Raw genomic sequence first — 16,856 nt, forward strand, 5'->3', positions numbered from 1 at the left:
GGTCTGGGTTCTTATGGGTTAAGATGCAATTTGTTAATACCAGAGATTGAGATATATCTGATATGTAATTAAATGATTTGATATGTGAGTCTATTTTAAAACAAACTAGAGAAATTTAGTCAAGAACACGTCCATCTCTGCTTTTTAGGCCACTGTTTCACTCTTTAAAACGTTCTGCTTTGAGGATTTTAGCTTCACATGTTTTCAAATGTCTAAATATTTGAGTTCAATGTTGTAAAAATACACCAGAATATATATCAAAAAATGACTGCCAACAGAGGATTGTATGATGTATTTCTACTTCTAATGGAAACACTGATTTTTTCAGAACTGGTTTCATGTTACAGCAATAACCGAGGCTTCTAATCCATAGTTAACCCTTGTGCTATCTTAGATGACCCCACCCTTACATTGACGTGTTCTCCCTACCATGACAAAGGTGGATAAAGGTGGAAAGATTTCATGTAATCCACGGACACCAGTGAAGATCACAAATCATTGAAGAAAAAAGGTTCAGAGCACTGTCTAGTGGGTCTAGATGACCCAACTCCCAATGTGAAAGTGCCTAGGATAGCACAAGGGTTGAGAGCAGTGTCACTTTACTTATGTATAAAAATATAATAGTTGAAGATACAAAAATTTAGGACCTTCTTTACTCACCGTCTACAGTTTGATCTATACGTTTTCACATGGTGGAACTCAGCTATAAAGAATTCGTTACAAACAAATTTTACATTATTTCAATACATCAAGTAGTAATTTAAAAATTAGAAAACAATAAAGGAGTTATTCCCACTGTAAAGTCTTGAAAATTAGCCAAACATTTTTCCACCAAAAGTGTTTGAGATTCCATGTGGGCAACCATTTTGAAATGAGCAGGAAAAGCCGTTATACTGCCCCTAGTGGAAAGACGATAAACTACAGGGAAGGAATGGACCAAGTGGTTTTTTTAAATCGGTTTTTAAGAAATGTTTGGGTCATGACAATGAGATAGGGGTCTCAGAAATGTGCGTATTTAATATGATACCACTGGTTATATAGGATTAAATTATATATTGGAATTTAAATATGAATGTAATGCCATACACCCCCTATTAAGCTGGCAAATGATCAAAATTGGAGGCTCTTGTTACTTTTACTCAACAATAAATTAACACAGATTTTGGATTAAAAAAAATAATTTTTTAGACAGCCAGTATTAAGATTTTGGGAGATAAAGAAAAGGGTTTAATGACAACCTTCACCAAATGTAAATTTCAGTATGAAACAAATGTTATTTTTTTAAAGAATTACACAACCTTTTATAACTAAATTGTTTATGCAAAAACAAAACAAAAAAACCCTACAGAGTACAGATTAAAAGACTTTAATAAAAAAGCAATCAATAGTTTTAGGAATACAAACCCAAAAAGCCAAACAAAATCATCAAAAACAAAACCAGAATAATAAATGACAACAGACGTCCACACAAAAGGGGAATCTCTAATAAACATTTGATTTTTTAGGATTTTTTGTATTTTGACAAAATACAAAAGGATAAAAGCAACAACAACTCAATAACACGTGAAAAGACAACAAAGAACTTCATCAACCATACAGAAATGCAAATCTTCTGTTAAAATCTTAACAGCGTGAAAGTTTGTGATAACCGTCTGACATTATGACATAAAAACCTCACTAAACATCAATGTATAGGAAAATACCTCCCTTTGGACGTGAAGGTTGAGTTCAAGTATCCATTGTTTCAAAGGACAAACATTCGTCGTTGTTATTCCAGGAAAGATCTCTTTCTTCGGAAACATGCCATGAGTTTAAATGAGGGTTCATGTGAGGTCACTCAAAAACCAATCACCAGTTCTCAGGTGAAACTTAGTTTGTAAGTCAATCAGTTTGAAAAAAGTTAGAAAAATGTTTACATTCAAAAAAACTGGAACGAGAACACTTTCAAGCATTGCCCGCGTCTGAGAACTGGACAGTGACCCCTCCCCCGTGGCGTTCCAAACAGGAAGTACCTGCTGGCTTCAAGAAAAGGGAAAAGATCCCATCAACTTCTATAGAGATGAATGGTTATTTCATTTGTCAGAACAACCACTCTTGCTCTAAAACCTTTTTTTTAACATGTTCTTGATAATCATCTGGTTCCAACAGGGTGTTCAGTTGGTGAAAAAATGGCGACTAAATTGACTTGATTTGGTTGGACCCGGAAGTAAACTCTCCAGTCAATGGTTTTATCAGGTATTTACAGAGAAATTCGCCTGTAACCACTGATGTGCCACGTATATCAACCTTTAAAGGAGACATGGCCAATAGAAACTGCTTCTTAAAACTATATAAGAACTTATTCAATCTGGTTCAGAAGACATACGGTGTGATATTTCGTCTAAGGTCATCAACTCGTTTTGCTCCGTACTCGGTTAAAAGGGCTCCAAACGAAACAGCAGGAACGTTTGTAGAAAAAGCTACTGATTGACATCGAGTCCTAATATGATAAAGACATTTTTCAGATGGTCTTAAGTCTCCTTTAGCTTGTCTCGTCATCTAAACCTTTAACACGCTGGTGACAGCAAAAGAAGACATGATATTTGAACAACTGTAACCTTTTGACCATTTTTGTAATTAACGAAATTCTAAAAAATTTGGATGTTTTACGTCTTCTTTAAAAGTTAGCTTGTATTCAGCACAAACCCGTCTTAAATCAATAGGATTCCTGCCACTAAACCCACATTTAACCGTTTAACAGCGCAGCGATAGCAAAATAACACACAATCTTTGAATTACTGTAACTCTTTGACCGTATACGAAAACAACATTTTAATTAATTCTGATGTTTTACGTCTTATTTAACCCTTGTGCTATCTTAGTTGACCCAACCCTTCCATTGACGTGTTCTCCCTACCATGACAAAGGTGGATAAAGGTGGAAAGATTTCATGTTATCCATAGACACCAGTGAAGATCAAAAATCATTCTAGAGATAGGTACCAGACTAGTGGGTCTAGATGACCCAACTCCCATGTTAAAGTGCCTAGGATAGCACAAGGGTTAAAACTTAGCTAACACTCGGCACAAATACGTTGCTCATCGTCATTTTTCCGGCCTCTAAAGCCACATTTAACCCTTTACCACGCTGGCGACAGCAAAATAACACACGATCTCTGAATTACTGTAACTCTTCTATCGCATTTGATACCAAAATTTTAATGAATTCTGATGTTTCTACGTCTTCTTTAAAAGTGAGCTTGTACTCAGCTCACGGCTGTCTCACATCCAGGTTTTCAGCCCCTGAAACCACATTTGACCCTTTAACTACCGTTGAACTACTGTAATTCTTTTATTGTTCACGCAATTAATGAAGTTCTTACGAATTCTGAAGCTGAGAAAAGTGTTTTTGGGCCGAATCAAAATCCTTTGGTTTACGTCAATCATGTAAACACTTTACCCCTGTTACTTGTTGCTACTTTTCTCTGCTTCAGAATCCGTTGGCTTCATTGTCATTTGTGTAGAAGAGTTGTGGTAATTCACAGAACGCCAACACTGGACCTGAAGCTCTTGTGGTTGAAGGATTGAAACTCTTCCAAACTAAGAGTAACAGCAGGGGTTCACTTAGTTTTTAACACTGAAAGCTGCTCAGACAGCAGGTCCTGTGTTGGAGAACTGAACCAGGTCCACCGAGCCAGCAGGGGGCTCACAGCTCCGTCTTCTGTCCAGAAAGAGGCGCCTGCGGCTGGATCTCCTCGTCTGAAGTCGCCCCTTCATTCGTCTTATCCAAGGGAGCTTTGCTCCTTTTCTTCTTATTCGTCTTCTTCTCTTTCTTCTTCTTGGAAGTCTTCTCTGCGTCCGAGTCCGCCCCGTCGCCTCCTTCCTCTTTGTTTTTGCCCTTCTTCCCTCCTTTCTTCTTCTTTTTCTTCTTCTTGTCTTCTGCTATGGCGGCTTGGTCTCCCTTCTTCTTTGCAGTCCAATTCTCATTTAAGCAGTCTAAATGCGAAAAACGCAACATTTAGTTTCAATAAAAAGGAAATGAGCCGCAGGAAGGACTTAAACGGATAAACTACCTTTGTCCTGTCCTTTCAGGACATGTTTCTCACACAAGAACGTTGTCAGGTCCTCCTCCTGGCTTCCTTTGTACCAGTCCTCGATCACCTCCTCATACTGTTCTATCATCACGTCACACTGACACACAAACACAGGTCAATAACCGTTTACACAAAAGGTGCTGGCTGAACTCCGGGGATAGGGAAATCACCTGTTTTTTGAGGTCTGCGACTTCTGCGGAGGTCTCGTTCCACAGCTCGTAGGGGATGTCCATCACCACCTTCACGCCTTTGTTCACCAGGCCGTGCAGCGTGGAGAAGGTCTCCGACATGCCCTGTTGAGACAGGAACACGGCACTGCGCTATGTTTCACGTCAGAGACGGACATCACTTTAGGTCCTAATATAGCACCTGTGCTTACAGGTGGATGTGGACCGTCTGCGGGCGAAGAATGGGCAAACCTGTCCAAGACTTGCAGGTGTCCCGTACGAGGTAACAAGGTCGTTGACCGCTCGGTGAGCCCGGCGAGTGAAAATGATGCACTGTTTTTTTTTTCTACGGACATGCCCCAGACGACAGGTCGTAGTGAAGACTTACACAACGGTATGAGGGGCCGTATAAGACATTATTTATTCTGAACCATTCACATTCATACATTCTTGCTCTCACAGTCATATATACTCTCTTTCGCATACATATATTCTCACTTGCACATCCATATATTCTCTCTCTCGCATGCATATATATTCTCTTACGCATTCATATATTCTCACTTGCACATCCATATATTCTCTCTCTCGCATGCATATATATTACTTTACACATACATACATTCTCACTCTCATTGTCACTCTTAAAAAAGAATGTATGTATGTGAAAGACAAGTATATATGAACGTGTGAGGAAGAGTTTATATGTGTGTGTGAGAGAGGAGTATGCATGAAACGGAAGTTACTTTGCATGAAAAGTAAGGCACTTTGAATGAAAAGGAAGGCACTTTGAATGAAACGGAAGGCAGATGATTTCTCGTGCTCTGATTGGACGAGAGGCCGCCACCTCCCATTTTGAACACACTCTAAACCCTATCACTTGTACTGACTCATAACTATTAAGGTTACACAACTTAAATGTCATTTTGTAGTTGATTCAACTATAAAGTATTAAGCTCTATCAAGATTTTTTCAAATTTAACTTAACAGTGCTAAATATTTTAAAGCTTATTTGTATCTGGCACTCAAAAATTTTAAGATCCGTGAAGTAGCGTCATGACGTCATCACGTACTGGTGGGAGGGTCTTTCGTTTTCTCTACGTTAGCTCAGGTGGCCATGTTGGATTTGCCGAATGCGAGTATGCGACGTTTGAAATTGAAAGTCGAGCATTTTATTATTCTGCAAAGCGTTGCGATTTCGTCCCGCTTCAAGACGCCCCAACCTCGGGTTTTTTTTTCATCCGCTTCATCGCTGATGGTGCCGTCTTGTCTTCAGCCCTGATTTAATTTGGTAAGTATCGTTCATGGTTTATGAATGAATGCTTTAAAAATGCTCTTATACTACCGTAAATGTGGTTTACTGTTGTTTAAACATATGTGTGTTATGATTGTTTTAGAGATTAATGTGGAAATGTATACATGATTAGTTTGTCATAGCAGACGTATGGCGAGCCAAACCCAAAATGCATTTCTGCCCGTAAGTTACGACAGTGATGAGGTTTTTTTTTTTTCAGAGGTAGAAATGATCTGTTATGCTGCAATCACACTAAACGTGATCCGCGTGTGAAATTTGCGTTGGAGGCCTCTGTCTGTGGCTAAAGTTTGCTGCTGGACATTTGTCCAAAAATGTCACTCAAAGCCTCTAACGGTTGTGTGGGAGGAGCTACCGCCAACAGTTTTAAGCCTGGTTGCTACATGGAAGCATTGGGTTTTGAATGCAGCTTTAAGCTTTTATAAATCACTGATCTCCATTATAAAAAAGGTTTTTGTAAAAATAAATTAATCAACGTGCTCGTGTTGTGTTCAGGTACCGAACTACAGAGTGTTCAGTGTTTCACCTCCAGGCAGACGCCAAGGCCAGCCAGGTAACTTGTCTCAGTTATTTGTCTAGAGCTATTTTAAAAAAACAAAAAATGCAATAGGTTGTGTAGTGCAATAAATGTTTTTTGATCAGAATATAATTGAAACATTTTTTAACATTGAAAAATCTCTTTTGGACTTTTTCAGATACTGAACTTCAGAAAGTTCACCAGAAAGTCACCATTTCACCAGAAAAGAGGTGTCAGTGGGTGAGTTTTATACTTATTTAATACATTCATCCTGAACTATTACCATTATTAGATTTATACGGCAGCATGGAAACATTTATGCACATTTTAACTAGCCAAAGGTCTAAATAGAGTTGAAATTATTTACAATTTAACTAAACATATTTAGATTGCAGGCTGAAGGTGGCACAATGGAATGGAGGTGCAAGTTGTGTTCTGTTACTTTGGCACTATGCAGTACTACATATAATACTGCAGTACTACATAGCCAATATTCCAAAGTGTTTCCACTGCCATGTATGTGGAGACACTTTGGAATATTGTCATGTCTTTATGACAGTATATTACAATAATAAAATGATGTTGCATTAGCACCATTCCATCATTTGAAACCATGAAAACTCATCTGTCAAGATCTGAAATGGATTTATGTAGAGTAGATGCAGTCAGAGGAAATTGTGCAGTTTTTACATGTTTGTGTAACTTAAAGCTGCCCTTTTCTGAGACTAAGTCCACCAAAACAGACAGGAACTGGCCAGCTTGGTTAGGATTTATGACCTCCAGGTGAATTTCTAATGTGCATAATTCAAAAACGGATAACAAATCATTTGTAAACAGCTGTAAGAAGCCACGGTGTAACTTGCCTTCAAATGACTTTGGGTCTTTGACCTGAAGTGGATCATGACATAAACACTGTATTGTCCTCTTACTAGAAATAGACATCTAGAAAAGGTATCATTTTATTATTTCTTAAAGTTCCTTAAATAAATATTGGAAGTGTTTGCTCTGCATTTGCTTCAAAGGTAATGGATATTTCTTTTTATTCTTTTAGGACCAGCGTGACGTGAACATGAGACGGGCACTTGTCCTCCATGCACTTCCTGTTTATCTGCATGAAGATGCCTCCAACTTCTTCAAGACCTGTACAGTAAGTGCACACGACTCCCTGTCAATGGTTTTCACTAATCCTTTAATATTGATTGAGATTTTATTGAGTGACATAATAAATAGGGCAATTGTTTGTAGTTTGTAAACTGAGTGATATTTTTAAATGGTTTTAAAACTGAGACGGAAGATGAAAGGCGAACATCAGGGACTCCTGATTGGAAGGAGTGGGAACATTTTCGTTTACCTTTTTCTGCTCCTGATCCATCATTATTTGAATAAAGAAAAATGAAGCTTTAGTCTTAAATTATTTTATAAATGTCCTCCTTCAGAAAAATGCTAAAGAACTTTTTAAAAACACAATTTTAATTGGAGTTGGTCCCTAAAACATCATAGCCAGTTGATTAAAAGCTAACAGAATGTTAGCATGAAAAGATTCCCATTGACAGATGGCAGGAATGTCAGTTTTGGACATTAGTGTGATGAATATCTTTGAGGGTCTGAACTCATCTGTGTTTTTTGTTTTGTATTTTCCAGAATACCAGACCTCACAGACACTGCTGTGGGTATCTTCTCAGTTGTCGTGGTGACGCTCCGGATGCTGCCGTCAGTGGTCCCACACATCTGGCTGACTGATCTCTTTTAACTCTTCGGGGACATCTATGCTCTGGACCTACAGCACCCCAAAAAACTTGAACTTGCCTTCATATTTATTCAGAATGCTGTCTTGAGCCTTGAGGACAGCAAACCACTGAAAGGACCTTTATTGACGCTGAAGAATGTTTCGTTGAGTGAGTCTTCCAGAATGGACTATTTGTTGGTTTAAGTGTTATGTAACTAATGTGTTTTGTTGTGATCATTTGCTTTTTCTGCCGTACAATACAAAACCAACTCTTTTTGTCAATATGTTGTGTGGCACTCTTATAATGCAGTTTTATTGCACTTATTGTTTCTTCATCCTCTTGATATTTGTGCTTTTTTTTAAAGAGCAATTAAAAAAAGTGTATTAAGCAATCATTATTGTGTGGCCTTCACGTTTGATGGTTTTTATCAATGTTAGCCTTTAAAATGTAGTGGGGCAGTATCAATATCTCTGTTTAGAATACATTTTAAGCTGAAGAATTTTAAATATTTTCAATGCTACACATTTAATGAGTTAAAGAATTTATAAAGCATTTGAGTGAATTTTACATATTTTATGAGTTGAGTAATATAAAAATATAGTTAGTTAAAGCGTTTTTTAGTTGGAAAATATTAAAAACTTTAAGTAAATAATCTCTCTTTTATAAGTTGAGGAATCTTAATATTTTTTATATGAAATAATACAAATGTAAGCCAACTGACAATATGAATTTTAATAAATGTTAACTTAAAAGTTTTAATAATATAACTTAACTGTTGCGTAATCTGTTACAAAATAATTTTTAAGTTCAGTCAACTCGCTAGGGATTACAGTGCAGACGCTAACATGAACAAGCAAGAAATCCCAAATTAACAGACTTGTGTTGTGGAAAGGTATGTTTTTCAGCTAGCAGTAATAATCAAAGTATCCGTTCTCTGTTTCAAAATGAGATTGCCACAAAACCGTATGTTATCTCATACTGGAACAGCTTTGGATGTAGAATTCAGTGGGAAAAGGTTTGGACCCTGCCACAAAAGTATTTCATCACCAATAAAATCAGAGAAATTTCTTTCAAAATTCTTCACAAATTTTATCCAGTGAAACATTTCTTTACTAAGTTTAAAAAAGATCTGGACATAAACTGTTCATTCTGTCATTCCTCACCAGAAACTGTGCCTCATCTTTTTTGGTTTTGCTCTTTCACTCAACTATTTTGGAAAGATGTGATACATTTTATAAGAACTCATCTATGTGAAGATTATAGATTATTTTACGAGCATATTATTTTTGGATATTTTACACAAGAAAGACTTAATGCAGAAAAAATATATGTAGTTAATTTACTTATAATTATGGCTAAATACTTTATACACAAGTGTAAATATGCCAACAAAAAAAACGTGTTTTATGTTTTTCAGAAAGAAATGGTTTTGTATGTGAACAGTATTAAATCTTCCACTAACAAAAAAGCTGTCAGAACAGTTGAAACATGGTCTCTCCTGAAACTTTAACAGATTCCTTTGCCTTATTATTTTTGTTTTCTTTTTGCATAACCTGTTTTACATGGTTATCATTATGTTTTTTTGTTCATTCTCATGGCGAACGTGAAGATTGTATTTTGCACACAGTGGAGTTTTGTGTTTGGTATTTTGTATGTGCAAGATATTGTTAATAAAGTTTCTTTTTTAAAAAAAACGAACCGGCAAGAAGTAGCCACGGGGGTCCTGCAGCCATCGGAACCTTAACAAATATTTCATCTCCACCTCACCGTTGCCTTTTTTAAGAAATGACAGCTGGTTTTCCCACATTTATATGTAGTTATGGATCGAAAACAAGAGGAATTTGTTTTAATGTAAATGCGTGTTCCAGCGTCTACAGGAAGTGTCGCCCATAATTCACGCAAAGGCTCATGGGGGCTAGGAATAAGGTGGATACGGATTTTCTGTTTCGGTGGCACTTCTATTACCATTATTGGTATTTGAGACATTCCTTTGTGTCTCTAGAGATGCAGACAGATTTGTGACCACTTGAGGTGAAGATAAAATATTTCTTAAGGTTCCGATGGCCTTCTTATTGGTTCGTGTTAGCGTCTGTTCAAAATGGGAGGTGGCGGCCTCTCGTCCAATCAGAGCACGAGAAATCATCTGCCTTCCGTTTCATTCAAAGTGCCTTCCTTTTCATTCAAAGTGCCTTCCTTTTCATGCAAAGTAACTTCCGTTTCATGCATACTCCTCTCTCACACACATATAAACTCTTCCTCACACGTTCATATATACTTGTCTTTCACATACATACATTCTTTTTTAAGAGTGACAATGAGAGTGAGAATGTATGTATGTGTAAAGTAATATATATGCATGCGAGAGAGAGAATATATGGATGTGCAAGTGAGAATATATGAATGCGTAAGAGAGTATATATGACTGTGAGAGCAAGAATGTATGAATGTGAGAGAGAATATATGGATGCGTAAGAGAATATATGTATGCGAAAGAGAGTATATATGACTGTGAGAGCAAGAATGTATGAATGTGAATGGTTCAGAATAAATAATGTCTTATACGGCCCCTCATACAACGGGCTGGAACGCTTTAACCTCCTGGCGTTTACACTGGACGGTACCGACCCGACACTAGCGCATGAACTCACGGTTTTGGAAAAGGCTTGGTGAGAAATGTGGAAGTGGTGCAAAACTGGTGAATCTTGCTGCAGGCTCTTTCTTTCACAGCTCGATCCCACCTTATGAAACACTTGGTGTCGTATTATCCCTTGTGCTATCTTGGGATAGCAACTCCTAACATTGGGAGTTGGGTCATCTTGACCCACTAGATAGTGTTCTAAACCTTTTTTCTTCAATGATTTGTGATCTCCACTGGTGTCCATGGATTACATGAAATCTTTCCACCTTTATCCACCTTTGTCATGGTAGGAAGAACACGCCAATGTAAGGTTGGGGTCATCTGGACCCCACAAGTTAGCACAAGGGTTATTCTGTCCGGGGACAAACTGCGGGTATTAATATGACTCCTCTCAAAGAGTTGGTACTTTTGTGAATTAAAAGGGACGCCATGTATATGTCTCTACCAAATGCTAGTCCCTGACTGCTCGGAGATCAACTCGTTTCCTTCCAACGCGGGTTCAATAGCCGCACATTTTGCACAAAATGGTCGTAGAAACTTGTGTAGAGACGGAGTCATATACTTTTGGCCAGGCACGAACCGCAGTTATGGATTTCATCTCCGTAATACAATAAAACGGTTGACACTTCTAGGAGAGATGCTAATCCTACTCCCTGATCGGTCAAAGTTCAGCCAGTTCAACTTTTGACGTGAGCTCAACCGTCATGCGTTTTGTACAAACCTAAAACTTGCGTAGCGACTTTTGAGCGCGCACGCATAGTCGGAACGCATAGTCTTGCATTCACAAAGACTTTTTTTGAAAGCGGTCGCGTTTCCAAGCCCAGTGTGAACGCAGCATCAAACTACACGTAAGGTTAAGTGAGGGTGAAGTAGGTGAGAAGTGGGCGTGTCGTACGGATATTGATATGGTTGACATCCACCCAACTGTAACTGATCTGACTCGGTAGAAGCAAGCCTGTGATTGGACAAAGAAAGGCAGAGCCAGTAGAGACTCAACAGGCAGACAAACGTTTGTCAGGAACCGAATATTTACTTCCTGTTGGATTTTATATTTTCTCACCACCAAAATCTTTTTATTTTTTATTTTTTTTTATCTGTGGTTCTGAGCCGACACTACCGTTACCCTCAGTACTAGATTTACTTTTTTTTAGCTGTATCTTTAAAATCTCTATTTGCCCCCCTTTGACTGACTTCATCCCAACGTCTTTTACTCCAACTCTCTCATGGATCTGCAACCTTTAACACTAAAAGAGACATTTAGTTCAGGTCAGACCGAAACCCCGCGAGGACCTCAAAGTCCCACTTTTTTTTTTAGAAAAATTCACTTGGATATTTTTGTGGTCATAAAGCCATTCATTAGAAGAGTAGCTCTTAAATATTTATAATAATTGGATTGGAATGGTTTTATATTTTTCTTTACATAATTTCCTTTTATTTTACCTTTGATTAGACCAAATACAAGTCCCCTTCAAAATAAAATACACCCTCCTGATGCAGCAGATTTTTTGAGTGGGTCCTTGAAGCGCTGCACGCGCAGTGGCGCCCTGCTGTAACCTACAGAGCTGCGTCCGCTAGCCTACGCGTTTCCGCTCGCCCAGCATCCTGGCGTGTGGGTTGGCCACCTGACCGCCACTGCAGGAACGCCAGAATAAAAGCGCGACGGCTGGCACATTCCGGCGATTACTGGGATTTCTGAAGGAATGGATGAAAAGTGGCCCCGGCTCACCAAAACACATGTGAGGCGTGTGAACATCTGCAGACTCTGGCTAAGTTCACACTGCAGGCTGAAACGACCCAATTCCGAATTTTTTGCCCCTAAGCGGCCCAATTCCGATCTTTTCATGACAGTCTGAATGACACAGATCCGATCTTTTCAATTGCGACCCAGGCCCCGTGGGTTTGCCGTCCTGATTCCGAATTGTAGCCGTTCTTTTCAATTGCGACCGCCGTCTGACCGGCCAGGCGACTTGATTCCGAACCGTACGCCATCGACACGCAACAAACGTCATCATTTTGCGTTGAAGTAGGCGTGAACGAGAACGTAAACATTAACCATGGTGGACGATGCTGCTGAGACCAGTCAGTGGAAGGGAAGCGAGATCCCCGATTGGATTAATATTTGGGCTGATCGCTCTTTTCAGGCCAAACTCCAGGGCTCTGATCGCAACTGGGCGGTTTTTGAAAAATTTTCCAGATAAATGGCAGAGCGTGATGTTGAACCTTTCCCGCGATAACTTTTTTTTCTTTCTCCCCTTTGACCGTGCTCAAGCGCAGGGGACCCGAGGCGGATCCTCCTCCTCCTCCCTGTTCTGATCCTTAGATTCTCCAGAACGGGTTAATAAAGAGTCCATAGCATTTATTCTGGGGGAAACCTTCTTTTATTACCGTCCTCCGTAACACACAACATGAATGCGCACCCACACTGCCCCCCCCCCCCCCTATTCTCTATCGTGGCACGCGCTTGCACACACACACACACACACACACACACACACACGCGGGCGCGCGGGCCCAACACATACACATTTCCTTTCCACAACAGTGGGTCCAGACGATCCCGACTCCAATGCCTTCTTAAAATGAGAAGATTGTAATTGTGCTGCTCCTTCATGAAAATAAATTTAATATTACAAAAAGAGCTCCGCTTTTGACAACACTGTTGTTGAAATCCATTGTTAAGGTTTGCTACGCAAACAACAAGTGACGTCGTTCACCGTTGAGTATTCTTCTGGCTTCTGCGCATGCGGGTCTCGTTTGGGTCGTGTCACGGTCACACTGGAGATCACAAAAGTTCGGATTTACTTGGAAATGTGAACGGTCTAGCAAACAATTCGGATTTTTTCAAAAAATCCGAATTGGGCATTAAGCCCTGCAGTGTGAACGTAGCCTCTGACAAATGCTGCCAGAACACCTAGAAAGTCTTTTTTTTTCAGGACCAAGTCATTGTTTTTCCCCTAAACAGGCTATAGCTGATCGAACACACACGACGTCTCTGACTGCTGCAGCTTCAACGACGATTCGAGGCCTTGGAAGAGGTTTTATTCCCGACTCTGCTAAAGATAGCTGCGCAGGCAGGCAGGCAGGCGCATGCGCAGACTGACCTTGGCGAAGCGGTTGCTGCCGCTCCTCTCTTTGTGCAGGTTGTACTCCAGCAGCCTCTGACACACATTTTCGACGACCTCGATGAATCTCAGATCTCTGCGGAGAGACGCACAGGTTCAGGGCGCCGAGCGGCTTTTCAGAATAAAAGCGTTGGGCAGAAGCCCAGCAGCGGTTCCCCGATGTTCCAGCAGAAGAGTTTACGTTAAGCAGTTTCCAGCAAAGACGGGTTTTTATGACGTCTTCACGGGAACCCGGCTGCTGGCACTTCATCTTTAGCACAGACATGCTCAACGGAGAAAATGTTGGAAAAGAAAAGTTTGGAAGGGAAGAGGTGAAAATATTCCTCAAAACAAGATTCTGTTTCTGTTTTAGGCTGATGTTTCTCGTCAGAGCTGATTTGTGAGTTTCAGCTTCCTTCACTCAACAAAAAAAGAAAAAAAAAAAAGTATGTCAAACTTTGAAAGAGCCTTTAGTGAGTTAAATGTATTCTCTCAACTGTGAAGCACAGAGGTGGCCGCATCATAATAAGGGGTTTTAGCTGCACTTGAAATTAAATCTGATTTTTTTTTTATTACAGTCAACGGTACAGGTGACCTTTCACCCCTAACCTAAACAGGAAGTGCTACAAACCATTTAAAGACTGGAACACAACTGGGATCTAAACAAGTTCTGAAATAATCTCAAAACGGTTAACTTTTTTAATATATATATTTTTTTTGCTGTATTTTTCTTTCTCCGTTTTTTAAGCTGAAATTGCTTGAAATCAGTCGATCGAACAGAAAAACGTCAAAAATGTATTTTCTTTAGATTTAAAGAAAACTTCCATAAAATAAAATCTCAAATTGTGCAGAGTAAAAGTGACAAAATGAAAATCAGGAAAAAATTTACAACAGATAAAACAAATAAAACAAAAATCCAAGTTTATGAGCAGCTTAAATACAAGAAACTAAAAGAAAGATTTTGTGCCTGGCCAGTTAAGCTCTGCTGCTGCTGCTGCTCTACAGCTGCTGTTGCTGCTCTACAGCTGCTGCTGCTGCTCTACAGCTGCTGCTGCTGCTCTACAGCTGCTGCTGCTGCTCTACAGCTGCTGCTGCTGCTCTACAGCTGCTGCTCTACAGCTGCTGCTGCTGCTCTACAGCTGCTGCTCTACAGCTGCTGCTGCTGCTCTACAGCTGCTGCTCTACAGCTGCTGCTCTACAGCTGCTGCTCTACAGCTGCTGCTCTACAGCTGCTGCTCTACAGCTGCTGCTCTACAGCTGCTGCTCTACAGCTGCTGCTGCTGCTCTACAGCTGCTGCTCTACAGCTGCTGCTCTACAGCTGCTGCTCTACAGCTGCTGCTCTACAGCTGCTGCTCTACAGCTGCTGCTCTACAGCTGCTGCTCTGCTGCTGCTGCTGCTCTACAGCTGCTGCTGCTGCTCTACAGCTGCTGCTCTGCTGCTGCTGCTCTACAGCTGCTGCTCTACAGCTGCTGCTCTACAGCTGCTGCTCTACAGCTGCTGCTGCTGCTCTACAGCTGCTGCTGCTGCTCTACAGCTTCTTTTGAAAGCTCCTCAGGAGGATCCGAACCTCAGCAGGTTCCTGCTCCCCGCTGGCGCCGCTCGCCATCGTGCAACACTTACGACTTTACATATTTAATGGGCGGCGCTCCTTTCCCGTCGATGAAGTTGTATTTACTGTCGATGACCTCTTTGGTCTTCCCCGTCTCCTGGAACGCCGACTTCATCTCGATGCTGACGAACTTGCAGACTGAAAAAGGGAGGTGAGTTGTTTAAGAAATGAAAGCATGAAATGCAGCTCCACTCACACCTTTGTTTGTCCACCAGGACAACTAAACAAGACAAAGAAAACCCTGTTTTTTAGTTTAAGCAAACATATTTGATTCAATCCTTTATATCCCCTTAGATTCATAAAAAAATTACTCCTTTAAATTGGTTTAAATTATACTTGTTTAAATGCTAAATAGTTACAAAGTAAAATATTCCATCTGAGGTCATTTCAAGTCGTCATATTTTATTTTAATCTAAGCAAAAATACATTCTTTACTTCTTTAAATCCTCCCAGATGAATAAAATCAGTTCAATTGGCCTTTATTTTGAAAAATTCTATTTATGCGAATACCAAATATAATTGCAAATGAAAATATTCAACTGATTTGATTATGTTTTTGGTTTTTTTCTGTTCTCAGATTAGCTAGTTGGAATATTAAAGGTGGAGTTTCAAAATAAAATGATCCCTCTGGGGTCATCTCAGGTCATTGTTTTTATTTAGTTAAAGCAGAAATGTTGGTGTTTATTCCATCAAACCTCCTCAGATTGTCAGAAGACAAACCTTTAAATCAATCTTTATTAGCATAATTCTGCCAATGTAAAAGAGTTTCAAAATAAAATACAAAACCATTTCAAATATTTTATTTCTAGATTTTATGGCCATGCATATTTTATTTTTTAAATGAAAATGTAACTTGTTTAAAATCAATCAAACAAACAAACAGGTATTTCCCAAGACGCACGTGATTGTTTAGTTTGTTGACTTTTTAACACTTACTGGCATTTTATTTTGCACATTTTTGTCGTTTAACTTTTAGTGGAACCAAAGAAAAGTTCCTCCGGGAACCTAAACACGCCAACACGCGAGTCACGTGTCAAACTCCAGCGTTCAATCCATTTTTTTTTTAAATGTCTGGACAAAGTTGGGCCTATTTTCTGCAGAGCCGTTCTGCGGCATGCGGATTTCCTCCACAGTTATCGAGAACGTGGTGGGTCGTTGCTCCACACACGAAGGGGCCCGCTGCGTGGAAACGGTTACCTTCACATTTGTTGGGTAGATGAACCCACTCATCGTCTCCTCCATCCTTGGGCTTGGCCGCTCCAGCCGAAACAATCATCAAGATCGTTAAGTGCGCTGCTGAAATCATTCCGCCCGCCGAGTTAAAGCCTCTGTTCTCCTCTTAAAGTTCGTAAAACGTCAAATTCCTCCGCGGTCGAACCCAATTTTTGAGTTTCATCCCCTCCGAGGCTCCTCACAGGTGTTGAGGCTAACCTCACTCACTTCCGCCGTGGGCGTCACCCTGTCCCGCAAAGCTGACCAATCAAAGGCGAAGAAGTGGCAACTGCTCGACCAATTACAGCCAGAGAAATATCAAAGAGTAAAAACACACGAAGAGGTATCACTCTGAGCAAATTTTACATCACGGGCTTTGGTTTTAGTAGACTAGTTTAAATACCTGCTTAATCTTATAATAATAATAATAAAAAGAAGTTACTGTATAAAAATATTCAAAAAACTAGTTAATTATTTGTGGTTCAAGATAATTTAAAAA

The 16,856-nt window shown here is 39.8% G+C and overlaps 1 protein-coding gene and 1 long non-coding RNA gene across 2 annotated transcripts; one reads left to right on the top strand and one right to left on the bottom strand.

Moving 5' to 3' along the window:
• Positions 1–1,350: 1,350 nt before the first annotated feature.
• Positions 1,351–16,611, bottom strand: cnpy3 (canopy FGF signaling regulator 3). Its single transcript, XM_004079643.5, has 6 exons — positions 16,343–16,611; positions 15,157–15,283; positions 13,535–13,631; positions 4,243–4,365; positions 4,052–4,169; positions 1,351–3,974 (listed from the first exon to the last, which is right to left on the bottom strand). Exons 1-6 carry the CDS (start codon positions 16,449–16,451, stop codon positions 3,685–3,687), a joined length of 864 nt encoding a protein of 287 aa, XP_004079691.1. The 5' UTR covers positions 16,452–16,611; the 3' UTR covers positions 1,351–3,684.
• Positions 6,220–7,922, top strand: LOC144986990 (uncharacterized). The gene is made up of 3 exons (XR_013650831.1): positions 6,220–6,308; positions 7,120–7,215; positions 7,710–7,922. It is a non-coding gene; the product is annotated as an uncharacterized LOC144986990 (long non-coding RNA).
• Positions 16,612–16,856: the final 245 nt, after the last annotated feature.

This window comes from Oryzias latipes, chromosome 18 (genome assembly GCF_053564925.1).
Source record: "Oryzias latipes strain Hd-rR chromosome 18, Olatipes_Hd-rR_3.1".
In the NCBI taxonomy this organism is placed as follows: Eukaryota; Metazoa; Chordata; class Actinopteri; order Beloniformes; family Adrianichthyidae; genus Oryzias; species Oryzias latipes.